Source organism: Trachypithecus francoisi, unplaced genomic scaffold (assembly GCF_009764315.1).
Source record: "Trachypithecus francoisi isolate TF-2019V2 unplaced genomic scaffold, Tfra_2.0 Lachesis_group2, whole genome shotgun sequence".
In the NCBI taxonomy this organism is placed as follows: domain Eukaryota; kingdom Metazoa; phylum Chordata; class Mammalia; order Primates; family Cercopithecidae; genus Trachypithecus; species Trachypithecus francoisi.
In genome coordinates, this window is record NW_022681465.1 from 14,678,385 (window position 1) to 14,706,170 (window position 27,786).

At 43.4% G+C, this 27,786-nt stretch overlaps 1 protein-coding gene and 1 long non-coding RNA gene across 4 annotated transcripts in view; one reads left to right on the forward strand and one right to left on the reverse strand.

Moving 5' to 3' along the window:
* Positions 1–1,456: 1,456 nt before the first annotated feature.
* On the reverse strand, positions 1,457–2,326 carry LOC117064768. The gene is made up of 2 exons (XR_004429655.1): positions 2,238–2,326; positions 1,457–1,775 (listed from the first exon to the last, which is right to left on the reverse strand). It is a non-coding gene; the product is annotated as an uncharacterized LOC117064768 (long non-coding RNA).
* Positions 2,327–2,962: 636 nt separating this feature from the next.
* OTULIN (OTU deubiquitinase with linear linkage specificity) overlaps positions 2,963–27,786 on the forward strand; it is a 54,152-nt gene continuing 29,328 nt past the window's right edge. For 2 of the 3 annotated variants that reach the window (XM_033178821.1, XM_033178820.1), the window contains exons 1-4: positions 3,035–3,338; positions 14,548–14,624; positions 20,344–20,438; positions 23,199–23,342. In XM_033178821.1, the coding sequence (XP_033034712.1) occupies positions 3,187–3,338; positions 14,548–14,624; positions 20,344–20,438; positions 23,199–23,342 (468 nt within the window). In that variant the 5' untranslated portion in view covers positions 3,035–3,186. Of the gene's footprint in view, positions 3,339–14,547; positions 14,625–20,343; positions 20,439–23,198; positions 23,343–27,786 lie in introns of all 3 variants that reach the window. The other variant, XM_033178819.1, reaches the window with a different exon arrangement.

Here is a 27,786-nt window from a genome sequence, read left to right on the forward strand (position 1 = left end):
TGCAACCTCTGCCTCCCAAGTTTAAACGATTCTCCTGCCTCAGCCTCCCAAGTAGCTGGGATTACAGGTGCCCGCCACCACGCCCAGCTATATTGTTTTTGTATTTTTAGTAGAAACGGAGATTCACCATGTTGGCCAGGCTGGTCTCTAACTACTGACCTTGTGATCTGCCCACCTCGGCCTCCCAAAGTGCTGGGAATAAAGGTGTGAGCCACTGTGCCCGGCCGAGTATATCTCTTTTAATTATGCATTGTGGAAATGGGGAAATATAAGCACAGGATGGGTCCAGGGACTCAGTGGGTCTAATGAGAGATGAACCTGAGCTGAAACTCCATTGATCACTCCACCTCCATTAGGCCTCTAGTCTGACTGGCAGGCAGAGTAAAGTTTCTGGTTTCCCCAGATTAGTATTAGATCAGAGCCACTGTGTAGTAATCCCTGACAAATCTGATTATTTCTCTTCCCGCAATGCACAGTTACCCTGGTAGATGGCTATTGGTCTCTTTGGGGGAAATAACAATATACATTTTTGGCAATGTAGCAGAGTCCTTCCTCAAGAGGATCCAGCCTCTCCTTCATTCAGAGTTCTGAGAGTGTAAACTGGCTCAAGTCTGGGAATTGATTGAGAGGTTGTGACTCTTATTTTGGTGATGCAAGTTAGGGTATCTGTTTCCTAGATCTAGAACTCGTGCACTTATACAGGTCAATAAGAACTTAGTAGATTGCCTGTTTATTTTTCTAGGGACACAACGATTAAGTGGCCAACAGCACAGGTCTCTGTAAGAAAGACAATATTGTTTTAGCTCTGCTGGTAATTATAGTAATCATGCCCACCTAATTTTTGGCAATTAAGTGCCACCCTGGGGTGGCACTTAGGAATCCCAGTTTGATGGTAGCAGTTTCCACTGTAAGATATATGTGACTAAAGAGAAGGGCAGCCACAGATCTCTTCAAGGATGCTAGGGTTCTCTTCACAAATTTCTTATAGTCATGGCAAAAGGTATGTCCTCTGGACCCTCCTGGGGTGGGTAAGCAGGTCTTAAATGATAAATCCACTCTAACATTCCAATCTCCCCAAGCCTGTGTATACCTTTCTCTACAGATAACTAGGCAGTTCTGGCACTTCAACTTCACTTAGCATAGGTCCTTCTGGGTGGATGGAGGTTAAATGATCAATGGAGTTTTCACTCAGATCCTTCTCATGGTGGGCTCAGTGGGTCCCCAAACCCATCCTGTGGTTATTTTCCTAGTTTGACATGCATAATTGGAAAAGACATACTCAGCAATTAAACACAGCATTAGGGCTTTTTCTAAGCCTCTGAGATAAAACATTGAATCCAGAATCTCTGGTGAGTCCAAATCAATAAATTTGGCCTGATAGAATTTATAATCTTTCCACCTTGATCCCTATATGAGTTTCCTGGAGTGGTCAAGACAAAGTACCACAAACTGTGCGTCTTAAAACAACAAAATTTATTCTCTTGCAGTTTTGGGGGCTAGAAGTCTGAAATCAGGTTTTCGGGAGGGCCAAGCTTCTTCGGAAGGTGCTTTGGAATAATCCTTCTTTGCCTTTTCTTAGTTTCTGCTGGCTCCTGGCATTCTGCGGCGTTCCTTGGCTTCCAGTTGCATCACTCCAACCTCTGCTTCTATCTCCAAATGGCCTTCCTCCCTCTGTGCTCATTTATCTATCTGTCCTCTTCTAAGGGCACCAACCATTGGATTTAGGGCTCACTCTATACCAGTACGACCTTATCGTAATTACATCTGCAAAGGGCCTATTTCCAAATAAGTTAATATTGTGAGGGTCTAGGTGGACATGAATTTTGGCAGACCCTACTCAACCCTCTACAATCCCACACCTTAATAGTCTTTGTATATTCTTTTGTATGCTCTGAATTTCTTGGCATGTGCATTTATTACTTTTTCAAGTAAAATTAAAGGAGAAAACAATAACCCCCGGAGTTCTGTGGCACAAAATATAAATATTCTTTCCGTTTCAGTTTCTCCCTTGGAGGTCACTACTATTTAGTCTCCCTAAGCTGGTCTTCCAAAGTCTTGTCCTTCTCCAAACTTTTACCAAACTGAAGACAAAGTGATTGTTCAAAATGATCTCAAGATCTGTCAATGAGGATTAAGCATAAGCTCCACAGTTAGCCTAATATGGCTTTTCATGATATGGTCTCCAGTACCCCTCCTCTTTTCAGTTTCATCTTTCAGTACAATCCCCTGCTCCCTACCTGTTCCGCCCTGGACTCCTCGCGGGTTTCTGAACTGCCCACGCCATTCCATTCCGCCCTGTTCCGGCGCTGCACTCTGTTTCACGGATACTTCCTGCACCCACGATTGCAACTCAACCTTAGAGGCTACTCCTCTACTCCATCCCAGAGATGAAGCATTTCGCCCTTGGATGCTTGAAAACGGTTAATATTTTCCCTTTTGTTCCTCTTAAATCAAAATGTTTACGTGAAATACTATGATCCAAGAACACACACTGCTGCGCTTGCTTAACCGGTTTGAGTTTAACCAGTTCGCCTTCTCCGCTCCAACTCCGGTGCGGTAACTCCCGGCCCCGGAGCGACTGGCCTGGCCTGACAGCGGAGGCCCAGGCCCGCCGGACTCGGGCGTCTGAACCGTCCTGGCGGGCGACAGCCTGGGCAGGCCGCAGAAACGCTTCACAGCTGAGGAAAACCCGTTCCGGCGGAGGGCAACGCTCGGAAGCCAAGTGTGACACCGCAAGGCGCCAGAACGCGTCAGCACCCTTCACACCTAAGACTGGCCTTCCTCCTCCTCACTCAGGACGCTCCCCGCCGCTCGTCTGGTAGTTTCCAGCTCTCACACCCTCTGCCAGTCCCCACACACAGCTGACGAGAGAAGCAAGCCAGAGGGGCGCGGGGACAGAGCATGCGCAGCAGCCTCATCGCGCGGTTCCCCCGCCAGGCCCCGGCGACTCAGCCCGCGCACGTGTGTGCGCATGCGCCGCGTCCGGGCCTCTCCGCCTCCGGCCGCACCTCCTCGCGCAGGGTCAGAGGCCGTGGGGCGGGGCGCGCTGACGCGCGCGGAAGCAGCCTGCGGACCCTCGAAAACCGCCCGAGCCGCTGAGCGGCTGCGACCACTGCCTGGCACCCGGACGGGAGGGGCTCCGGGTCGTTCGGAGCCGGCTGAACCCCTTCGGCCCCGAGCGGCCGCATGAGTCAGGGGACTATGCCCCAACCCGGAGCGTGGCCAGGCGCGAGCTGCGCCGAGACGCCGGCGCGGGAGGCTGGGGCCGCGGCGCGGGAGGGCGGGAAGGCGGCGGCCAGCGGGCAGCAGCTGCCCGAGATGCAGTGCCCGACCGAGCAGTGAGTGCGCGGGGCGCGGGCCGTGGGCCGTGGGCGGCGGGCTCGGTCCTCTCCGGAAGCCGGGCTGGGGTGGGGAGTCGTCAGCAGAGGGTCCCTGGGCGTCCTCAATTCTGAGTGAGGCCGTTGGCGACTGGGAGGAATTGGCAGACAGTTTTGCCCAGTGTCCGAGTGCAGATTTCTTTCCAAGGGCCCCTCACAATTCTGGTCACACAGTGTCTCCCCTCCCGTCTCATTTTTGACATCTGCACGTCTGAAGTTAAAGAAAGTTCCAGAAACTTGGGAAGCAAACCCGAGAAGTGGTGTGTTTTATTACTATCTCCCTCTAGATCTTTCCTCCAGCCTGGCACAGGGAGGAAGTGAGGTCGCCCTTGCAGCAGCCGCGGGAGAACGGAGCCGCGCGACGTGTTCTTGGAGGCGACGTCCCACCTGTTGGACAGACTTTGGACCGAGTCTGACCCATTCTTTTTGACCCTTTAAGGGCCTGACTAGTATCCCTTCCCGCATTTCCTTTTAAAAAGGAAAGTCAGTGCTAGTTACATCAGTTCCTTACTGTATTGTGAAGAAGACGATTTGGGAAGAGTTCCTGATTTCTGCAAGGGTCTGGGGGTACGCGTGGAAGCAGAATAGAAACTCGAGTGAAACTTTTCTACACTCTCAAGTTCTAGGCACCTATAAATGCCCTTGGAATTTAAGAAATTATGAAACCACTCAGCCAGCCAGTTTGACAGATACTTTAATTGGCTGGAAAGTTAAATTTAAGATGTGTTTAAATGCCAAAAGCACTGCTAGAACTTTCGAAAAAAAAAATTCCTGAAAAGGGGTCTTTTGGGGGCCCTGTTAGATAGATACTGTGTTATAATAACGTATTTGCGTAGTACTTAGACATTCTTATTTGTCGAGAACCGCCTTGGGATGGTGTTATTCACACTTAATGGGTTAATGGCCACTGGAAAATAAGATTGAGAGTCAGTGGTCTCAAGCTCCTGCCTCCAGAGCTAGGCAGTAAGTGAAGTAGTGAAGTTGGCTAGGACCTGGAGAGCTTGTCTCTGTTGAGAGGCAGGGTCCCCTAAGCTCAGGCCTGTAGTTGCTGCATCTTCTGTATTTAAAGAATCCAGCTATTTGGGCCTTGCATGAAATACGCTGCTTTTTAAATAGTGGCACCTTTTTTTTTTTTTTAAATTGAAGCCACTGTACAGGCCCATGTGTGAGCTGATGTGTCCTGTGGCGGCCAATTTGCTCTCTGGGTTAGAGTCTGTATTAGGCCATTTTTGTGTTGCTATAAGGAAGTTCCTGAGGCTGGGTAATTTATAAAAAGAAAAGAGGTTTAATTGGCTCATAGTTCTGCAGGCTTTACATGAAGCTTGGTGCCTGTATCTGTTTGGCTTCTAGTGGGGCCTCAGGGGGCTTTATTTAACTTACCTCGGAAAGCCAAGTGGGACCAGGCAATGACGTGGTGAGAGAGGGAGGAAGAGAGAGGCTAGGGGTGCCACAAACTTTGAAACAACCAGATCTGGTGTGAACTTGGAGTCAGCAGTTGTCTGTCACCAAGGGCATGGCACTAAGCCGTTCATGAGGGATCCAAATACCTCCCACCAGTCCCCACCTCCAATACTGGGGTTTATATTTTAATGTGAAATTTGGAGGGGACAAATATCCAGACTATATCATTGTGCTCCTGGCCCCCCAAATCTCATGTCTTTCTCATGTTGGTGAATATAATAATCTCTTTCCAGCCATTCCCCAAAGTCTTAACTCATTCTAGCATCAAGTCCAAAGCCCTAAGTCTCATCTATGACTCATCTCTTTCCACCTATGAGCTTATGAAATCAGACAAGTTATTTAATTCCACAAATTCCTGGGACATGGACACAGTGCAGCCAAATTCTTTGCTAGGACGTAGCAAGGGTGATCCTTACTCCAGTTCCCAAGAACTTCTTCATTTCCATCTGAGCCTCATCAGCCTGGCCTTTACTGGCCGCATTTATTTTATTTTATTTTAATATTATTATTTTTTATTGAGATGGAGTCCTGCTCTGTCACCCAGGCTGGAGTGCAGTGGCGCAGTCTTGGCTAACTGCTACCTCTGCCTCCCAGGTTCAAACAATTTTCCTGCCACAGCCTTTGGATTAGCTGGGATTACAGGCGTCCACCACCATGCCTGGCTAATTTTTGTTTTTGATTTTAGTGGAGATGGGGTTTCACCATGTTGGCCAAGCTGGTTTCGAACTCCTGATCTCAAGTGATCTGCCCACCTCGGCCTCCCAAAGTGCTAGGATTACAGGCATGAGCCATCGCGCCCAGCGCACTGTCCATATTTCTATCAGCATATTGGTCACAACTATTTAGCCCATTTCTAAGAAGTTCCAAACTTTCCCTCATTTTTCTGTCTTCTTCTGAGCCCTCCTGACTCTTCCAACTTCTGCCCATTACCCAGTTCTAAATCTGCTTCCACATTTTCAGGTATCTTTATAGCAATACTCGAGCCCTCAGTACCAATTTTTTGTATAAGACTGCTTTCGCATTGCCATAAAGAAATACCTGAGGCTGGGTAATTTGTAAAGAAAAGAGATTTAATTGGCTCATGGTTCTGCAGGCTGTACAGGAAGCTTAGTGCCTGGATCTACTTGGCTTCTGGTGAGGCCTCAGGGAGCTTTTACTCATGGCAGAAAGCCAGGCCGGACTAGGCGATCACATGGTGAGAGAGAGTGAGGTGGGGGTGAGGTGCTGCAGACTTTTTAGCAACCAGATCTTGCATGAACTCAGTAAGAACACACTCATCACCAAGGGCATGGTGCTAAAGCCATTCATGAGGGGTCTACCCCCATGATCCAATCACCTCCCACAAGGCTCCTCTCGAACCATGGGGATTACATTTTAGTATGAGATTGGAGGGGAGAAATACCAAATCATATCAGAGACTTAATCTCAGACTCTGCAGAGGGTTAAATAGGGGGTCTCTTGCCCCTAACCCCTGCTCCCCGGGCCCATACTGGTTCCTAATTGCAGCTTTGCCTTCTTTCTACCCTGGTGGTGAGAACCATGCGCTTAATTTAACGCGCTGTCTCACGTGCTGCACCTCAGCCCCAGCCGTGTCATGCTTCCTGAGCAATGCAGAAACTTTGAAGTTAGACCATGTTCTCAAAAGTATACATAGTTATTTGGCAAGTTTTCTGGTGGATGTGATTCTCATTCGGAACACTATGAAAATAGACAATGGTAGGAAGAAGTGCTCTTGAAAAGTTTTTGTGGCACAGGTGCCTCTTCTGTCTGCTGCTAGTATAACTATATAGACTTAGAGCTGAAAGGAATGTAAAAAAAAAACTAGCCTAGCTTTGTCATTTTACACATTCACAGATTTTTTAAGTGTAGAGACCCTGATGCATCGATGGGAACCTCCCCCTACCTCTTCTGGGCTTCCTCAGCATAACCAGGCAGAGAGACATGATTTATAGTGACAGCCAACTTCACTTTTTCTTTTTCCCTTGGTTTACTTACCACGTTTGCTTCCCAGTAGATGTTCCGGTTTGTGTGTGGGTTTTTTTTTTTTTTCTTTTTTAGCAGGTTAATTTTGTTTTCTCTTTATTTTTGTTGTGTTTGATTATCTCATTCTCTTTCACATCTAAAGATGGGGCAGAACAAGAGAGGTGAGTTTAAGATGTCACCTTTTAAACATATGTCTCAAGTTTTGGACTTTCTAGCCTTTTTCCGTCTTTCTGACTCGGCAGTATCTGGGTAGTGAACTGTTTCTCTATGGTATTTTCTCATGGGCTAGAGAAACTGTACCATGGGTGTCATATAAACAAAGTTTGCAATATAAGGTGTTCATGTCAATTTCTGCATGATGATATATATAGCTTAATAGTTGAGTATGAATTTAAATAGTGTAATGTCCATTTTTAGTCTCCTTTTTTTGTCATTGGAGCCAAAGCCTTTCTTTCCACCCAGATAGTTGGGTTTGCTATGAGGAGGAATCATTTAAAATGTTTACGCTTAGAAGTATGAACACTAAGACTGTAGAAGTTTTGGGATATCCTATAGAGTCATTTGTAATACATTCAGTGGACAGTAATTACAAGTACAGAGCATAGCCCAGCTTCTGCAGCTGAATTAGACATTCGGGATATGTCTCTGAAGGCTGTGGTGATGGGTAGAGAAAGAGATGGCTTATTTCCTAGGCAGCACAGTAGGTTACTCTGATTCCTTTCCACTAAGCTCATCACATTTCACAAGTGAGAGAAGGGGAAAAAAAACATAGAAACCACATGGATACGCTGCTTTGTTTTCTTGTTTGTTGAGACAGGGTCTCTCTCTGTTGCCCATTCTAGAGTGCAGTGACAATCATGGCTCACTGTAGCCTCAACCTTCCGGGCTCAAACGATCCTCCCACCTCAGCCTCCTAAGTAGCTGGGGCACCAGGTGCACGCCATCATACCCAGCTAATTTTTTTTTTTTACTTTTTGTAGAGACAGAATCTCACAATGTTGCCCAGGCTGGTCTCTAACTCTTGGGCTGAAGCAATCCTCTTGCCACAACTTCCTGAAATCCTGGGATTACAGGCATGAGCCACAGTACCCAGTGATGAGCTACTTTGTATACATCTCATTGCAGTTTTTCTTTCCCTCCCTCCCTCCCTACCCTCCTTTTTTCCATCCACCCATCAGCCCATTTAAGAGCTGTGGTTGGCTCACATCTCCTAGACAAGCCCTAAGGATGGCTTGAAATATAACTTAGGGTCACATTTGAAGAAATCTTTTGTCAGACCAGATTACTTGGCCTTCTTCAAGCTCCCTCTGCTGCTCTCCTATGCTCTATCCCCTGCTCACTCCACCCCCAACATCTGACTCCTGCGGTATCTGGTCCTGGGACATGGTTGGTGACTAGGCCAGAAATGCTTAGGGAATTGAGAAGAGACTACTCCCTGGCCCTTCTCTGCCTGTCTGAGGGTGAGACAGGGTTTGAATCTGTGGAGGCATTCTGTCGGTGAACCCCTCTGAAATTGAAAGCAATTTTATGTATGTTTCTGGGCTTAGGTTCTGATGAAATCTGCATTCTCAAAGGGGCTGTGAACAAAAAAAGTGGCACACTGTTGTTCTTGTGGATGTATTTTCTGCCCCACCCCACCCCCAGATGCTGCTACAGTTTGGAGCAGGGATAAAGTCCACTTTCTCCCAACCTGATGAAGAGCCTGCTTTGGGGTCCAGAACTAGGATGTCTCTAAGAATCAAACCTTATTGAGAGTGGCTGCATTGACCCCAGATACCTCTGGAAGTCACGTGGAGTAGCATGAGCCAGTCGTGGAAAGTCCACTTGCGGAAGAGGGGTGGAATTTTGGCCTGGGTGCCGGTACTTTCCTGTATTTGATGTGTTGTTCACCCATGTCTGAACCACAGGAGAACGGCTGGGTTGGTGGTCTTTGCTTTTCCTGTGCCTGTGTGGGAAGGTGTGTTAGTGTCATATTGGTTGACACTGTCTCACCAACATTGCCTTAGTGTTGCCATTAGTCTCAAAGGACAGGCTAAGTAAAGTATGAACTGCAGGGTTCAAGTCCAGAGAGTTGAATTAAAAAGAGCCATACTTAGTTCTTTTAGACAACTAAGGGGAACAATTTTTAAAAGGTTCATAATGGTGAGTGATTAAAATATTCTGTCTTGTTAGCTTTGCATATGCATTAGAATTAATTTTTTTCCTATTACGTATTTACTTGAATCAAAAATTGAAAAATTGGCTTCACAGAAATGCCTTCTGCTTCACTAAGCTCTGCTTTTAACTCACGGCTTTTGCTCTTGGGAATAGTATAATTTTGTGTCTGTATAGTGAGCATGTTTAAAGTAAGTTTTCAAAAATTGGTTGGTATGCAGGTCTTTCTGAACAGAGCAAGTGGTACCAGTTATAGTTTAGTATGTAATGTTATATAGCTTACCCAGTTGGATGTGTTGTCTTCATATCAAAAATAAAATATTTTATATCTAGGTTAAGAGAAAATAGGTAAATAAGCTGGATGTGGTGGCTCATGCCTGTAATCCCAGCACTTTGGGAGGCCAAGGCAGGCGGATCACCTGAGGTCAGGAGTTTGAGAACAGCCTGACCAATGTGGTGAAACCCCGTCTCTACTAAAAATACAAAAATTAGTTGGGCGTGGTGGCACATGCCTATAATCCCAGTTACTCAGGAGGCTGAGGTAGGAGAATTGCTTGAACCCAGGAGGCAGAGGTTGCAGTGAGCCGAGACTGCACCATTGCACTCCAGCCTGTGCAATAAGAGCGAAACTCCGTCTCAAAAAACGAAAATAGGTAAATATTGTTTAATAGGAACTTGAAAATACACACTTTAAAATAATGCCATGGTGCAAAATAAGTATTTTCTAACTAGGAATTGTTAGCATTTGGTTTTAAAATTTAGGCTGAGGGGCCGGGCGCGGTGGCTCAAGCCTGTAATCCCAGCACTTTGGGAGGCCGAGACGGGCGGATCACGAGGTCAGGAGATCGAGACCATCCTGGCTAACACGGTGAAACCCCGTCTCTACTAAAAAAATACAAAAAATTAGCCGGGCGAGATGGCGGGCGCCTGTAGTCCCAGCGACTCGGGAGGCTGAGGCGAGAGAATGGCGTAAACCTGGGAGGCGGAGCTTGCAGTGAGCTGAGATCCGCCACTGCACTCCAGCCTGGGCGACAGAGCGAGACTTCGTCTCAAAAAAAAAAAAAAAAAAATTTAGGCTGAGCACGGTGGCTCACGCCTGTCATCCCAGCTATTTGGGAGAGCAAGGTGGAAGGATCTCTTGAGCCCAGGACTTTGAGACCATCCTGGACAATAGAGTGAGACCCTGACTGTATAAAAAAATTAAAAAATTAGCCAGATGCGCTGGTGCATGCCTGTGGTCTCAGCTACTTGAGCCTGAGGTGGGAGGACTGCTTGAGTCCAGGAGATTGAGGCTGCAGGGAGCTGTGGTTGCACAGCTATAGTCTAGTCTGGGCAACAGAATGGGACCCTCTCTCAAAAAACATATATATATAAAATTTTTTAAATCGGCTTAATTATTTTTAAGTTGTACGTATTTATGGGGCACATAGTGATGTTTTGATACACGTAACTATAGTGATCAGGGTAATTAGCATGTCCATCATCTCAAACATGTATCATTTCTTTGTCTTAGGAACACTTAATATCCTTCTCCTAGCTGTTTGAATCTATGTTATAGATTATTAACTGTAGTGATCCTACAATGATATAGAGCACTAGAACTTACTCCTTCTATCCAGCTGTAATTTTATCCTTTATTTGTATCCTTTAACAAATTTTAACTGTGGAATTGAGGGTGACTGCCAGAAAATCAAGTCATTTAGACTTTGGCTTAACTTTCCTTTATCACAAAACTGTTTGCTGTGGTGATCACCTGAGTCTCTGAGCTTCAGTGGTTTCTTTTGTGTCAGAGTGGGTACCTCCCCACTGCCACACCAACCTGACACACAAAAGGTTGCCAAATCCCTTTTCCTCTCATTGTTTTATTATCGTCCCATCCCATAACAAAAACTTAAACTTAACCTCTACTTGTTTCAGATTCCCGGCCTTTAGTATAATTTCATTTTGTCATTGTTTTCAGCTTTATTATTTTAATACATAAAAAATAAAGCAAAAGTTTATTGAGTGAAGTATTTTTAAAATAAAATTATTATTTTTTGCTTTGTTTCTTCCTCTCTTTGTTTGCTTATCTTTTTTTTTTTTTTTTTTTTTTTGAGACGGAGTCTCGCTCTGCCGCCCAGGCTGGTGTGCAGTGGCCGGATCTCAGCTCACTACAAGCTCTGCCTCCCAGGTTCACACCATTCTCCTGCCTCAGCCTCCCGAGTATCTGGGACTACAGGCGCCCGCCACCTCACCCGGCTAGTTTTTTGTATTTTTTAGTAGAGATGGGGTTTCACCGTGTTAGCCAGGATGGTCTCGATCTCCTGACCTCGTGATCCGCCCGTCTCGGCCTCCCAAAGTGCTGGGATTACAGGCTTGAGCCACCACGCCTGGCCTGTTTGCTTATCTTTATATTAGACGGGTAACTATTTCATTCTGCCTGTGAAATGTCCTCCTTCCTGAATATATTGATTGAGCTTCATTGCTCAAACTTAAAACTTATTCTTCGGGATTGTTTTTTAAAATTTAATTAATTAATTAATTATTTTTTAGTAACAGGGTCTCACTCTGTTGCCTGGGCTGGAGTGCAGTGGTGTGATCATAGCTCACTGCAGCCTGCAACTCCTAGGCTTAAGTGATCCTTTCTCCTCAGCCTCCTCTGTAGAGGGGATTGCAGATGAGTGCCAGCGTGTCCAATTAAAAAAATTTTTTTTCTTTTTTTGTAGAGGCAGAGTCTTGCTTTATGCCCAGGCTGGTATTGAACTCCTGGCTTTAAGCAGGATTATTTTTATTTTAGTAGTGGCCTTTAGTGAAGGCTATATTACATTTTCTGTATGTTTGTGGTGGCCATGAAGTTAGCAGATATTTGTGCACAGGAACTGAGTGAAATCCAGTTGTGGTTAAAGCAATTTGATTATACTCTGATTCTCTTATTCTTCCATTTCTGCTTTGCTTTTTTCATATATCTCGAGTCTCTTCTCTTTATTTCCAGTAATTTCCTGTTCAGCTTCCCTTTGCGTTTAGTTTTCCTGTTTGTTCTGCTGTTTGTTTCTTTCCTTTCCTTTCCTGTTGGCCTTTGTAGGAATTTGTACTTGTGGGACGGAGAGTTGCTTGTTTAGAGAACCTCCTCTGGGCATTGATGTTGGATTTTGGTTATTTTGTAGATTAAAAAAAGAACAAAGTGGAGCCAAATGTGCACGCAGTATAGCCACAGATTTTGCTCGAAGTACAATTTTCATGACAAATTTATTCACAAACTTAGACTAAAGAACTGGAAGAGGAACCATTTATACGGCCTCTTTCAGTCTTCTCATTTTGAAGATAAGAAAACTGAGGCCTTGGGGAAGTGGTTTGCCCAGAGATATATGCCTCCGATAATGACACTGTGAAAGTGCTCTGCTTAAATGACTGTTTTACAGGATTAAATTTGTCTCTTATTTTATAAAGCCAGGAAAGAGGCTGAAAGATGTTGTTAAATGATTGAGAGAAGAACGAACACATTTGGTCACTTTTTATTTTAGGCGTTTGATGTATGGTCCCCATGAATCAGGTTTCTGTTTGTTTTTAACTCTGGCATGGGCTCTAAGGGTGACATCACACTTTTTACTTGAAATCTCACTGGAAGCAAGAGCACATGGAAAGTACCTTTTCCTGATACTTGTTCCCTCACCCCCACAACATTAAAATACACACAGTTTACACATTTATAGAGAAAAAAAGAAATAAAAATTGATAATTGGTCAGACTGTTCATTAATACTTTGCACCAGTGGATATAAAATGAGAATAAGAATAGCTTACTTAATTTTGAGTGCTAATTATTTTCCATGTATCTGTTCTTAAAATAGCCCTTTGAGCTATTCACCTTTGAGGTGAATACGCTTACTGCCCTTTTGACAGGTAGTTAAATCTGGATGCCGAGAGGTGTAGTTACTCTAGTCATAGTTATACATACAGCTAATAAGGACCGGAATGAGGGCTAGGTAAATAAACCCTGGCAGTAATTCCTGGGTCTCCACTCCAACCATTGCACTCTGCAGAGGGCTTACCCACATGGCGTGTATTGTGATATATTAGGCAGGGGGCAGGTCAGGAGTTGTGGGCCATTCAGGAAGAGGGAACATCTGAGCAAATCACAGATGTACGGGCACACGATAGTGTTGGTCAGGCGTTTGGACTGAAGTGTGAATACTGCATAGGGAAATAATGGGATACAGGCTAAAGTGGTGGGTAAGGTCCTAATTTTGACATTAGTTCCCTGAGTGTTTGGGAACCACTGAAAGGTTTTAGTGGGACATGTGAGACTTCCTCAGTCTGCCCCTCCCAGTACCCCTTCTTCATCTGTCTGTTGCCCTCTGACTGCTTCATCTTGCCCCCAGCTGTACTAGGCCATGTACCAGGAGCTGGGGTGATGAGGGAATTGGAGGTAGGGGTATCTCAGTCATTCACTGAAAAATTTTTTTTAAGCCTGGCACCTCCTCCTTCCTGTGTTCCATTGGGTCTGCAGTCTTGTGTGAGGATGGGATATGCTCTCATGAGGCAGGAGTTTGGGGGAATCAGGGGTCTGATCATTGCTTATGTGAAGGTCAGCTATTCTCCTTGTTTTCCACTCAGTGTGTTACTCATGCTCCTGAAGGACTTGATGCCTCCAGTTCCTGAGCCTTTCTGGGGTTCTGCCAGGTTTTCTGGCTTGCCTGCCATGGATGTCCATCCACCAGCCTTGGCTTCCCTGTCCCATGTCATTTACCACTCCATCTGCTTTCCAGCTTTTTGGACTTTCACTTGTCTTCTGGTTTCATGAAAGATAGAATTGGGGTTTGTTTCCCTTTATTGTCATTTTGGGGTGAATCTTGAAGGAAAAAGGGGGCATCTTCAAACCAGAAGTCCCATTCTTCATCTTTGTCTAGCATCTAGTGGATTTTTTCCCTTTGTAGTACTTAGTGGGCTCTTTAAACTAAAGTACTGGAGACTAGGAAGCTCTGAGTAAGAAGTCGGTAGTAGTGGACAGTGGGAATATATGTAACAGCTGCATGTGTGGCTGGTTGAATGTGGGGTCAGGACGCAGGAGGATTTCGAGGAGGCTTTTTAGCTTTGGCGATTTGTAATAGTAACTGATAGTCTCTTCTTGTTTTTAAGGTAGCTGTTGTCAAGTTTGCTTGTGACATGTTACAAAGGTCGGCAGTGGGCCTGCATTCCTATATAAATACTTTTATTAGCACTATCTCCATTCTTGGAACTTGACAGAATCAGTTCAGGAGCTTCATTAATAAGATGCATGCTGTGATGTCTAGGTATATAGTTGAGGCATTAATAGGCATTGCAATTAAAATGGCCTCAGAGCCACTTAGCAAATGAAGTGATGTAACTTGTCCTATTGAAAGTAATAAATTCTGAAGTAGAAGAAAGTGGTGAGATAGAAACATAAGCATCTTTATTCTTAAGATATGAGACCCGTATTTTATCAGGTTATCATCACGTAAAGTGAAAAAAGTTAAACCCTTAGTGTGTTATGCATTTTATAAGCAGCTGTATAATAGGATGGAAAATGTCAGTGCAACAAGTGTTTGAAAATGTCTGCTTTGGTGTGATTTCAGTGAGGAGGACATGTACCGTGCTGCAGATGAAATAGAAAAGGAGAAAGAATTGCTTATACATGAAAGAGGGGCATCAGGTATGTTTGGAATTGTTTTATTTATAGAGTTCTTATTGTTTATAGCAGAAAATGCAGTTAAATCAGTATATCCATTTTCATAAAATATCAATAAAATATTCTTATGTATATAGTCTTATCTACACTGATTGTTTTGCCGAAGTATGTTTAGAGACTGTTTCCTGAGGTTTTTAAATGTTCATGCAAGCATTCCCTCTGCATTCTTTACATTCATATCATTTTTCACACCTATGAGGATTGTTTTGTTTAATCTCTTGATACCATCCTTTCTCAGTTCTTGATTTCCTTATATTCTTAGAGGGAGAGTTCAGATTTGAAGTGCATTTTTCATTTCAAATGGAAAGACTTAACTGAGAAACTGGCTATGTACATCTTTGCATGCAGATGGCTATATAAATGTGATTAATAAGAAAGACAGTGATGGGATCAGTAGCACAGTCTCATCGTTTTGTGATTTCATGTCTGTGTATTTCTTGTCTTGCCTGATCTTACCCCGACCAGGACCCATTGCTGCTGGAGTGAGGTGTTGCTCCTGGACCCCCCCACTGGTCCGTGGAGACTTGGCTGGCAAGGTTGCATGTGGTGCACATCCTTAGTTCCATGACTGGTCTCATGCAGGAGCTGCATAGGGATACTCTGATTTTGGGATACCTCATGAATAATCACAAGTAGCATGTTCTCTCTCATTACCTGTGTAATGTATCATTACCTGTGTAATGTATAAGGGGACTTCAAAAAGGTTGTGGAAAAATGGAATTAAAAGATAGAAGGCTGGGTGTGGTGGATCATGTCTGTAATCCCAGCACTTGGGGAGGCTGAGGTGGGCGGATTGCTTGAGTCCAGGAGTTCGAGACCAGCCTGGGCAAACAAGGAGACCTTGTGTCTACAAAAAATACAAAAATTAGTCAGGCGTGATGGTGCACATTTGTGGTGCCAGCTACTCAGGAGGCGGAGGTGGGAGGATCGCTTGAGCCTGGGAGTTTGAGGCTGTAGTGAGCCGTGATCTCATTACTGCATTCCATCCTGGGTAACAGCGAGACCCTGTCTCAAAAAAAAAAAAAAAAGATAAAAATGTAAACCTTATTTTTCAACATAAGCTCCATCAGTTTCAAGCCACTTTTAAATGATGATACCGGCCATTTGTTGAACTCATCCCTAAAGAACTGACAGGCCTGGGAATTTAACAGTGTGAATGCAGCAGTCTGTTTTGCATTACAAGCTGAAGAAAAATGTGTGTCCTTTAAGGGCTTCTTAAGATTAGGAAACAAAAGGAAGTCAGAAGGAGCCAGATCAGTACTGTAAGGTGGATGCCTAATGATTTCTCATCAAAATTCTTGCTGTTGTTTGAGAGGAAGGAGCAGGAGCATTATTGGGATGCAGAAGGACTCTCAGTGAAGCTTTCTCTGGCATTTTTCTGCTAAAGCTTTTGCTTTCTCAAAACACTCTCAGATATTAATTGTTGTTTGGCCCTTCGGAAAGTCAACAAGCAAAATGCTTTCAACATCCCAAAAAACTGTTGCCCACACCTTTGCTCTTGACCAGTCTGCTTTTGTTTTGACTGTACCCCTTCCGCCTCTTGGTGGCCATGGCTTGGAATGTGCTTTGTCTTCAGGATGGTACTGGTGAAGCCATGTTTCATCTCCCATTAGAATTCTTCGAAGAAATGCTTCGGGCTCTTGATCCCAATTGTTTAAAATTTCCCTTGAAAGCTTTGCTTCTGGTAGCAGCTGATCTGGATACGGTGGTTTTGGCATCCACGGAGTAGAAAGTTTGCTCAACTGTAATTTTTTGGTCAGAGTTGTGTAGCTGAACCAGGCGAGTTGTCTGTGATGTTGGCTGTTGTTTCTGCTGTTCATTGTTGGTCCCCTTCAGTTAGGGCACAAACAAGATTCGTATTTTCCTCCTGAGTTGATATGGATGGTCTGACGCTGCAGGTTTCATCCTCAACATCGTCATGTTCATTCTGAAAACGAGTTATCCATTTGTAAGCTGCTGATTTCACTGGGCCACTGTCCCTATAAACTGTTTATAAATCATAAGTAATTTCACCATTCTTTCACCTATGCTTCACCATAAATTCAACATCAAATTTTAGCAGAACTCACGTTGCTCTATTAGGGCTCTTTTCAAACTGATGTCTTATCCTTCTTAGTGCGTTAGATGAGATCCTGTTCATACATGTTATAACAAGTTCATATGAGTTTATCATGGTGCAAAAAAAAAAAAAAAAAATTGAAATCCATCCATAGCTTTTTCGTAAAAGTCATTTTCCATGAACCTTAGAAGACCCTTGTCTGTGCTCTTCTGGTTTTGAGAACTGCCTTCTGTTTATGGTGAACAAAAGCATTGTCATGTGTGATTAGGAACAAATGATACACAGTGTGGTTTTTATAATACTTTTTGAGCCCTTCTCAAGGAATTGGTGAACTCTTCACTGTGGTAGCCACAGGAGATATTCTTTGTAGTGGTGTGTTCCGGGTCTGCACCGTTCCAGTCTTCCATGAAACTTCAGAGAATGCTCTGTCTCTACTGCTGTGGTTGTTCAAAATTTCCTGTAGAGTGCAGTGTCCTCATTAGTCAGATTCCTAAGAAGAAAGTGCATATTCAGCTGGTGTTTGTTACCGCTGACAGTCCTCCACCCTATAGGCTCTCTGTTGTGATTCTCTTCTGTCTGGCATTGTACCCCACACAGGCTATGAAGCTTTTTAGTGGGTCTTGTAACTCCTAGCTTTACTCTGAGAATGAAATGGATCCCTTTACACTTCTCACATCATCTCAGACCTTCTGGGTTCATTGTCCTTCCTGAAATAACATTTGCTATCCTCTCCCCTGAAGCAGAGCCCAGACTGAGGCAGAAAGTTTTCTTATCCTCTCTGTTAGTGAAAAGATTTTTTCCCACCTCGTCTGAGAGTCAGCAAACTATGGTTTCCAGGCCAAATTTGACTTGCCACCTGGGTTTGTAAATAAAGGTTTTTTTTGAAACGTATTAGTTTACATATTGTCTGTGGTGGCTTTCGTTCATGGTAACGTTGAGTAACTGTGACAGAAACCTTATGGCCCTCAAAGCCTTAACTTATTTCCTATCTGGCCCATTACAAAGATTGAGATTCCTGTCCTATTCCACCCTATTTGAGAGTCCCTGCTTTCCGGAGGGGTTTCAGTTTTAACTTCCCACCTTCTGAGGGTCTGATTCTTGTCTTTGTCACCCATGTGGTGGCTAAAGATCAAGCCTCTTGGTTATTTCAACTCCTGGCTTACCACTCTGGTTTTCAACTTCCCCATTTTTGTATTTTTTATTTTTTTGCCATTAGAAATGCCCTTTTTTGAAAACAGCAGAGTCTTTGTAGTTTGCAACTAAAGAAAGTTGCTTTTGAACTCCATAGTCGGCTCGAGGTCAGGTACTGCCTTGTCCTGCATCTCCAGCTCCTAGCCTGGTACCTGGCATGTAGTAGCCATTGGAGTCCTCCTCAGAGGACCACAGTAGAATGGGAATTCAGGTATTTGATGCTGCCAGCTGTGCCGGTACCCGTTTTCCCAACCCTCACTGCCCTACGTAGGCTTCCGATTCAGCACTCGACTGTGGCCTATGGCTTGATCTCTTGGCCTGTGTGAGGCTTGCACCTTCTCCCCTCAGTCATGGGGTGCTGGGCTTGCCCCACCTTGCCCAGGAGGCCAGGTCTTGTCTTGGTGTGCACAAGAATGAGGACTGCAGGGAGGAGAGCAGGAAGGTAGATTTCCTTCCCAGGAGGCCTGTTCTGAGCTGGACATGTGCTTTCTGTTCAGGCTCATAACCCTACCTGGAGGAAAATGTGAACCAGTAAGTGTCCTGACTCTGGATATTTACATTTCTTCCCTTTTGGGCAGGTGAATGGAAAGACAGATACATGAGAATGCTTCCATCCACTAAGTAGACATGCAAAAAAATAGTTCTCGAATTTAAAAAATGAAGGTTTTTTAAGGATTGGCTGTGCAGCATTTGTCTTTGTGGTCCCTGTATATTATACCTCAGGAGTCTGCTTCATTTTTAAGTGAATCCTAAGGTGTGCCACAGATAAATATGTCTATGTTATCTGTATATGTGTTATTTTCCCTTTTATGTAAAAGGCTACTTTTCTTTGTAAAAGGATTCACAATGAGATTTTTAAAAATCGGCAGTTCTTAAGAGTTTACTTCATTTTTTAAAAAATTTACCTAAACTGCAAGAAGGATTTAGGGCCTCTTTTGTGCTCCTAATCATCCTGGCACCCATCACACCCTGGTTGATAAGTGCTTGTTGTCTTCTTCTCCAGCAGTCCATAAGCCCCTTGAGGATAGAATCCTGTCTTCATCACCTCTGTATCCCCAGTTTCTAGCTCAGTGTTTGGTACATTTTAGACACTCAGTAAATATTTGTTGAATTTAGTTGAATAAAACATTTTTATTTTATGTACAACTTGCTCAGGAGTAAATATGTTGTCAGGTACTTCTGTATTTATATTCTAAAATCATCACTAGCATCTACGTCTTCAATAATTTAAAAAGGAAGTGAAGATATGCCTGAAAATTTACCTCCTTTTCTTCCTGAAACATACACGCTAATATGTGCATGTGCGTGTATATGCACCTACCACAAAATCAAACCCCAAACCATATATATTAAACTAGGGAAAATATAAAGGCCATTTTGTTTTTTGCTGTAACATTTGTCTGATGGTGAGTTGTATTTTTAATTTTCGGGGATATGTTATTGTTAGAGTCAGGTGAGGTCTGTGGATTAACAAACATGGAGAGTTCTGTTTCTGGTTTATTATCGACTACTTTTAGCTTTTTGGGATCAGGGAAGGACATAAATACATTAAGATAATTAAAAGTAATTTTTGTTATAGTTGATGTTATTTCTTTGTATAATGGTTATAAAAAGCTGATTACTCATTATTAGAAGTGTTTTCTCATAGTTCAGACTGTCGCATCTTTAATTTGATTAGAAAAGTATTCATGAGCACCTGTGTGTCAGTGCAGCTCCATATCCTGAGGACACAACACAACTGAGAAACAAAACAAAGTCCCTGCCCTCAAAGAGCTCGTGTTTTACTGTATTTTTGTATGGGTGGGTGGGGGAGTGGTACAGAAAAATATGTCAGGCGTCGATGAGTTTAGCGCTAAGAAGAAAAACCAAATGGTATAAGAGTAATAGAGAGCAAAAGTGTATGTGATATTGTGATACAAGGTGCTAGCTGACCCTGGAGCAGAGGCCTGCATGGAGCTGGGGAGCAGCCCTGCAGGTGCGGGGAAAAGCAAGCCAGGTGTGTTGGAGAGTATTGGGAGGCTATAGCTGGGGCAGGAGTCTAGTCAGTGTGGGGAATGGTGGGAGGAGAGACCAGAGAGGCAGAGAGGGGGACTGTATGAGGAATAAGGCCATGAGGCAGGAGTCCCTGGAGCTCTCTGAGCCCAGGAGTGATCAGTACCATCTGTTTCATGTTTAGATGGATCATCCGGGCTAGCTACCATGTGGAGAATGGTCTGGAGAGTGTGGTGACAAGGGACACCCATTGGGAGACCCCCGTGGTTATCTAGGGGTGAGGTGATGGTGATCTGGACCAGTGGGTAGGCAGTGGTTGAATTTTGGATTTTTTGACATGAAGAAAGAAAATGAAGAGTGAAGGGTAACCCCCAACTGAAGCAATATTCTGATTATGCTTTTATTTATTATTTGCTTTTTTTTTTTTAAATTCTTTAACAGAACCGAGATTAAGCGTAGCTCCTGAAATGGATATCATGGACTACTGCAAAAAAGAATGGAGGGGAAATACACAGAAAGCAACATGTATGAAAAAGGTACGACACAGAGGTGCACATATTTCAGGTCTTTCAAATAGTCTGTCGTAAGTTGTTTAATATGTCCTTTGATATTTTTAGACATTAGTTAAAATGACTGCTATAGACTTTATTATTGGTGTTCTAATCTTAGAGATAAGGAAATAGACTCCAAAGATAAGGATTTTGTTTTAAGTCACAGTGTTAATATAGAATCAGCATCAGTTATTCAGTGATGCAATTTCTTTGAAAAACACGTAAATGACTCTGCTGTTCAGAGTTGGGCCAGCCATTGGTTGTCCTCTTGGGGCCATTTGGGAATATCCTTTTTGGTCTGGTGCTGTAAAATAAAAGCCTCAGGCATGCCTCAGGCCGATTCTACACTCCTGCTTTCCACAGCACATTGGGTTTGCTTACACACCCTCTGGTCCTGGGGCCTAGAACCTTCTTGGACTCCCTATGCAGGGGAGTCAGGAACTGCTCTCTTCACTTAAGGTGTCCCAGGAGTTGCCCCCTCCCAGTCTCATTGCATAGACTGGTGATATGAAGATAGTCTCCAAGGCTGTGGGATGACATTGGGGGTTCACATGATGTGGTCCTGCTGTGGCTGTTTGGGCCGGTTCATTACTCAGCTCAGACACCATGGCCTGCATATACTACACAGCTGATCAAGTAGCAGGGCCTGTGGGCTCTACCCTCAGATGTATACCAGATCCAGTATTATCAGTAGGATGAACCATGTGAATTGCTCAAAAACAGTCAAATAGCAGATTGAACCTAAGACTTCCTTGACCTCTTGAAACCTTTGCGTTTATTTTTTCTCATTTTTCTCTTGGGATTATTTACTAATATTATGAATTTGAATGAACTTCTTATATATTAGAGATACTGACCATCATATTTAATAGAAATATCTTTAAAATTTTTTTGGTTAGGATTTTAAATTTTTAAGTATTTGAATATTTAGCCTTTTCCTCAGAGCTCGTTTTTATAGAAGATAATTGCTTATCTTTCAGCATGTGCCTCAACTGCCCATGGGCTGACCTTAGTAAAAATCTAGCTGCCACTTGTAAAGCTCTGAGAGCAGATGATAGCTCTCCGCAAATCCGAAATGTAGATGCTTTGTGTTTTAGGCGTTTGTTGGAGAACTCAATTATGAAACACCTGGAATTCTTAGTTCCTGCCAAGGTTAAGAACATTTACGTTTTTGCTGAACGTGCTGTTGGTCACTTGCGGATTTTCCAACCTGTAGCCCATCACGACCCATGGCAGTAATTAGAACATCTCAGATGCCTGAAAACAGCTTTCACCTCCGTTCTATTTTAGTTGTTATTTGCGTAATTGTCTATTTTTGTTTCTAATATTCTTTTGGAAGTAAGTTTCCATAAATTCAGATTTAATTTTATTCTGAAATAGCGTGAGTAATTTATGCATTTGGAAAGGTACAATTGCAATTGAATTTGCCATCTAAGTATTCTGGGGTAATTGAGGTTTACCATAGGCAAGAAGTACATAATTATTAGTAGGTGTGATTCTGCCTGATGGAACCTTATGTGTTACAGTGGTTGGACCACTAAATAAAAATGCAGTGCTCAAAATGTTGTTATTGGGGAAAAAAAGTACTTTTGTATTCACTTAAAATATCATCCTATGACTTGAACCTTGAAAATAGCTAATAATGAGGTTTTAGTACCTGGACACACAGGACAGAGGTGGTCTGCATTGCGCCCACTCCACAATGAGGGTAACACTTCTTTCTTTGTGTGAGTGCAGGGCAGGAAGTGGGTCTTCAGTAACTATCAAGGAAGAGTGGGATGAGTTAAGGGGCTGGCTGGACCCAGGGCCAGGGAGGTGGTGGGCAGCTCAGTCAGTCTCAAGGACTGTATGTGTCTAGCTGGAGAAGCCAGGCATCATGCATGCTGGGGAATCAGAGTCACTAGGATTTTATGGTGTCTTTTCAGGGTACGTTTCAGAATGGTCCATTGGATGGCTGTTTTTGAGTGCCCAAGCATGTCACTGAACATTTTCATTTCCTTGTTTCACTTCCAGACTGAGCAAGAATGACACTTCACTTAAAAAAAGAAAAGAAGGCGGGGCGTGGTGGCTCACACCTGTAATCCCTGCACTTTGGGAGGCAGAGGCAGGTGGATCACCTGAGGTCAGGAGTTCAAGACTAGCCTGGCCAACATGATGAAATCCCGTCTCTACTAAAAATACAAAAAAATTAGCTGGGCGTGGTGGCTCATGCCTGTAATCCCAGTTACTCAGGAGGCTGAGGCAGGAGAATTGCTTGAACCCGGGATGCCGAGGTTGCAGTGAGCCGAGATCGCGCCATTGCACTCCAGCCTGGGCAACAAGAGCGAAACTCCATCTCATAAAAAGAAAAGAAAAGAAGCCTTACAGAATTATTCAGCCATCTCCTGGGATATAAACTTTTATATATACATGCACATACACAAAGCACCCCCGCCCTGCTTTGTGTTTTGGAAACTTGAGGTTTTTCTGTATTTTTTAAATATGAAAATATAAACTTAGTTTAGCTCTCTTTTTTTCTTGCCTTTTTGTTAAAGAGTTTAGGGTTAACTGAAACACAGATTAAACTCTTCAAAATGTTGGTTGCCAGTGAGTAAGTGTTAAAACATTTGCCTAGGAAGGGACATAACACTCCAACTTTGGGTTTCCCAGTGGTCCCAGGCCAAGTTTTTTTCCACAGGAATGAAACTTTCTCTGCTATCTCAAGTCACTAACAACCATTTTGAATTCTTTCATACCTTTTCCCAGGGCTATGAGGAAGTGTCTCAGAAGTTCACCTCCATACGGCGAGTCCGTGGTGATAATTACTGTGCACTGAGGGCCACGCTGTTCCAGGCCATGAGCCAGGCTGCGGGGCTGCCGCCCTGGCTGCAGGATCCTGAGCTCATGCTGGTACGCTGCTGCTGCAGGTTTGAGTCCAAAATGTTTCAAACAATTTTTGTGAGAAAACTTTCCCTTTCTGTCCATGCCACCTGCTATTATCTTCTGCAGTATGATGTCAGCATGTGCATTTATTCAGTTTTGTGTGGCTGGGATGATTTCACATAGTTAAGTGACCAAAAATAATTCGTATTTCCTAGAAGAGAAGAATGATACAATTTATGTGAACAATTTAGTTGAATTAGAGAGCAGATGTTTGTGTAAAGCACTTAGGAACAGTTTGATTTCGATTTTGGTGTTTGTTTTAAGTAGGCTGTATATGTTACTGTTTGAGAACCTGCTGGGGTTTTAGAATACACATTTCTTTCGTTTCTAGCTATAATTCAAGAAATTAGTACTTTTGGCAAAGTGAAGATTGGCTTAGTAGGTGGCAGAACAGCAACACTAGAAGAGAGATGATAACTGTCACGTGGAGAGGGACTTCCTGAGGAGCTGAGACTCAGCCTGTCCCAGGCCTGGCCCTCTTTAGCGTTTTAAATGTACCACATGGCAGACCTGCACTGGAAAGTCATGTGTCTGCACGTCCTGACACGGATAAAGTCATATAGTCGGATGGGTGATAGACGACTACCTGAAAGATTTTTTGGTCAGGAATGGTTGGTCAGAGACAGCAATATATCCATGTAACAAGTCTGCACATGTACCTTCTGTATCTAAAATAAAAGTTGAATTAAACAAAAGAAATGGCCACAGCCACCCAGCCTTCAACAGTCACCACCCTTCTCAGTCAGCAACCGTCAACATCGAAGCAAGACCCTACACCAGCAAAAAGATTACAGCCTGCTGAAGGCCCAGAGATGATCATTAGCATTGTTTTTTTTACCAAAAAAATATTTTTAAATTAAAAAAAAAAGGAAAGAAATGGCAATATGACATTAACTGGAAGAAAATTGAAAGTCTTGTGCTTAAATTTAAAAAATCCAAAACCCGGAAGTGCCAGCTGTGGGAGATTGGCCTTATAGCAGTTTATGAAAAGAAAGAAAAAGATGTTAGGATTTTAATTGATTGCAAGCCCACTGTGAGCCTGTATGAAATGCGATGTCCAGCAATGATCACAAAGCCCTAGCTGCATTTTATTTTTATTATTTTTATTTTTTATTTTTTAAAAAAGACTAAGCTGGCTGCGTTTTAAAAGGAATGATTCTAAGAATTAGACTGTGACAGCCCCACCTTGAACTGGGCTGGTCAGAGGCCATCTCAAGCTCGGTACCTGTATCCTCAGCAGATGGATATGTGGCCAGGATGCTTCATCGCATTCTGGGAGCAGTTGAAGGAACTGGGGCATTTTCCTAGAATAAAGAAGACCTTCAGAGGAACTTGTTGTTGGCTAAGGTAGAGGTCTTTTAAGTGGATGAGAGATCACACGTTCGGAAGGGCAAAACCAGGACTGGTGGGTAGAGGATACTCCCCGTCTATTCCACGATTATTTAATAAACCAGCATAAAATCACCACACCTCTATCAACTGTCAAAATGACATCTGGAGCCAAGTGTGGTGGTGCCTGTAGTGTTAGCTACTCAGGAGGCTGGGGTGGGAGGATCACTTGAGCCAGGAGTTCAAGTCCAGCCTGGGCAACATAAGGAGGCCCCTTATGTTGGGGAGTCTATTAAAAAAAAAACCAAACCAACATCTGGGAAAGATATTTTCTTCTAAGCAAAGATGTATGCCATCTTAAGCAGATTTTTCAGCATTAGCTTATTTCTTTCATATAGAGGCAAGAGAAATGGATATACTAGCCTGTTTTTTCTTTTGTAAATGATGCCATTTATTAGTAAAGTATTTCAGAATTGCTTGTCAGTTGGCAAAAGCATTCCTATGGTTGGATATAAGACCCAGCTAGAGAAGCAAACAATGATTTCACTGTTTTTGCTTTGCCTTGTTTTAACTTCTGTACATGACAACTGTAGCTCTATATGACACAATTTCTAGATTGTGGTGGCATGTGCCTTTGTTCTTAGCTACTCAGGAGGCTGTGCTGACAGTTGTAGCTATATTATATTAATCCACAAATCTATATTTCTAGGTTGTGATGTAATATCCCCCTCAATTTAAGCAAAATTTTCCTTTTGAGGCTTTACCTTTAAGGAGTTATTTAGATTTATGGACTCACTTGACACTAAATTTGTATTTTTATTCTTTCTGAGAGTCTGGGGTAAATAGTGTCCTAAGTAATTAATTAAAGTATAAAATTGCTTTAAACAAAGTAAAGTACAGAGGCTGGGTGCGGTGGCTCATGCCTGTAATCCCAGCACTTTGGGAAGCTGAGGTGAGCGTATCATGAGGTCAGGAGATCAAGACCATCCTGGCGAATGTGGTGAAACCCCATCTCTACTAAAAATACAAAAAAATTAGCCGGGTGTTGTGGCCGATGCCTGTAGTCCCAGCTACTTGGGAGGCTAAGGCAGGAGAATGGCATGAACCTGGGAGGCGGAGCTTGCAGTGAGCGGAGATCACACCTATGCCCTCCAGCCTGGGCGACAGAGTGCGACTCCATCTCAAAAAAAAAAAAAAAAGTACAATGTCCCCCCCCCCCCCCCCGCCTTTTTTTGGTAGCGGGATATATTTGGGTAACATTATCTGCCATATTAAAAATAGTCTGAGTAGATTACATTCTAACTCTAATCGCTGTTAGAATGTGTTGCAAATGTGAGTGATGGGGTTTTAAGGTGGTTTTTCTGACTTAATTTGAGTAATGTGAAAACAGTTTTAAAATTCTTAAGTGTTCTTTCCAGTTTCTTTCCTTTTCTGTGTGTATCAGCTATTATATTTTTCTGGGATCATAATTTAATTAGTGGTCAGTGTGGTTTGGTTTTTGTCATCTAACTTTTATTGAATGCCAAGAGGCCTCTGTCAAAGAGAGAAAACACAGTGTACCTGCCTGTGGGTTTGGTATATATGTTTATTAAACGTTGGGTCTAAATGTTAGCTGAAGAATGTCTTTGTTCTTTCCTTGCTGTCATCCAGCCAGAGGACTTGTCCTTGTGTTCCTGTTCCAGTCCTCAGCATTTAACATAGTTTGAAAACTTCCTTTACCCAGTTCATTTTGTGGTGTCATGTCTGAGACATGATTGGATGACAGATTCAAATTCAGCACATGCTTCGTGTTTGAGGGGCCCGTGAAGGAAGGAAGGGACCCATAAGCTTAGTCTGGCTATGCAGATCTCCCAGGTGACCTGCAGACCCTCCTGTGGATGCCTTTCCACTCCTGTTCTCCTTCTGGCACCCCTCGCCCCACAGCCCTTCCCTTGGAAGGTCCACTGTGACAAGGGCTTTGTTGAGTTAGCGTTTCTTGCAGTGTGACCAAAAGAAATCAGGGGTGGAACCTTTAGCTAGCTTTATCTGCTTCTGTTTGCAGATTGAGAGTTGTTCTCTGTGGCATGTTGCTGTCTTCTCTGTCTTTTAGAACATCATTTGGATTTAGGATATTAAAGGGAACTGGGAAAGCTGGACTAAGTGACCCTCCCCTTAATCTGTGGTCAGTGAAGGAGATCCGGGCTTCCTTTCTGCTATTCCTGAGCTTTGCTGGCCTTGCTCTGTTCCCTGCCTATGAGGCAGAGCTTTGTCCTTATTGCCCCTCTGACAGTTTGGCTGCCCCTCACCTGTCATCCTGCCCGGGCATCCTGTTTGTTGTTCTCATTTCTGCCCAGATCCCAGTCTCTGTGTTTGGCTGCAGCCAGATCACCTGACCCTCACCCCAGCTATGGAGATGGCCTAGTCTGGCTCTTAAATGTGGGACAGCAGTTTGGTCCCTGAGAGGGGGTGTCCTTTAGAGCAGGTGTCCTTTGGTTTCCAAGTTCGCTACGTTTTATAATGTCTCTGAACTGGTTAGACTGTGACAGTGTTTGCTTAGAGTGAGATAGACTGTGTATCAAAATTTTTTTGTGAGTGAGTTTTGGGGATGACACATTTTTATTATTTGCTGTATGTTGTGGTATCAAGAATTACCAGCATATGCTAGAGAAAACAGGCTGTTGTATAGTTTAGTCACAAGCTAAGCTAATTACCTACTTCATTCTTGAATATTTCCAATCACTGTTTCTTATTTAAATCTGGTTTCTTGCTTAAATTTTTTTTTTATTCTATTAGAAGTCCAGTTTGTGCTTAGTGGAAAACAAAGGCTATTTACATGTGTTCCATGTGCTGTGACCTCTGAAAGCATTTAAAGTTATATTCACTTTTTTCTTCTGAATAAATTTGACTTCATTCTTTTCTGATGGCTTTTTTCATGCTTCGTTTTTTAAAATTGTCTTAAGGATTTCTGCATTTCCTGGAAGTCTACCACCCTGAACTGTTTGACCAGTGTGTGAAAGGAATCAGAAACAGTTGTTTCTCTTTGTGTAGTTAGGTCTTCAGGGTCTCCTGAGTAATTCAGTTGAGTACTGCACCTACTTTTTAG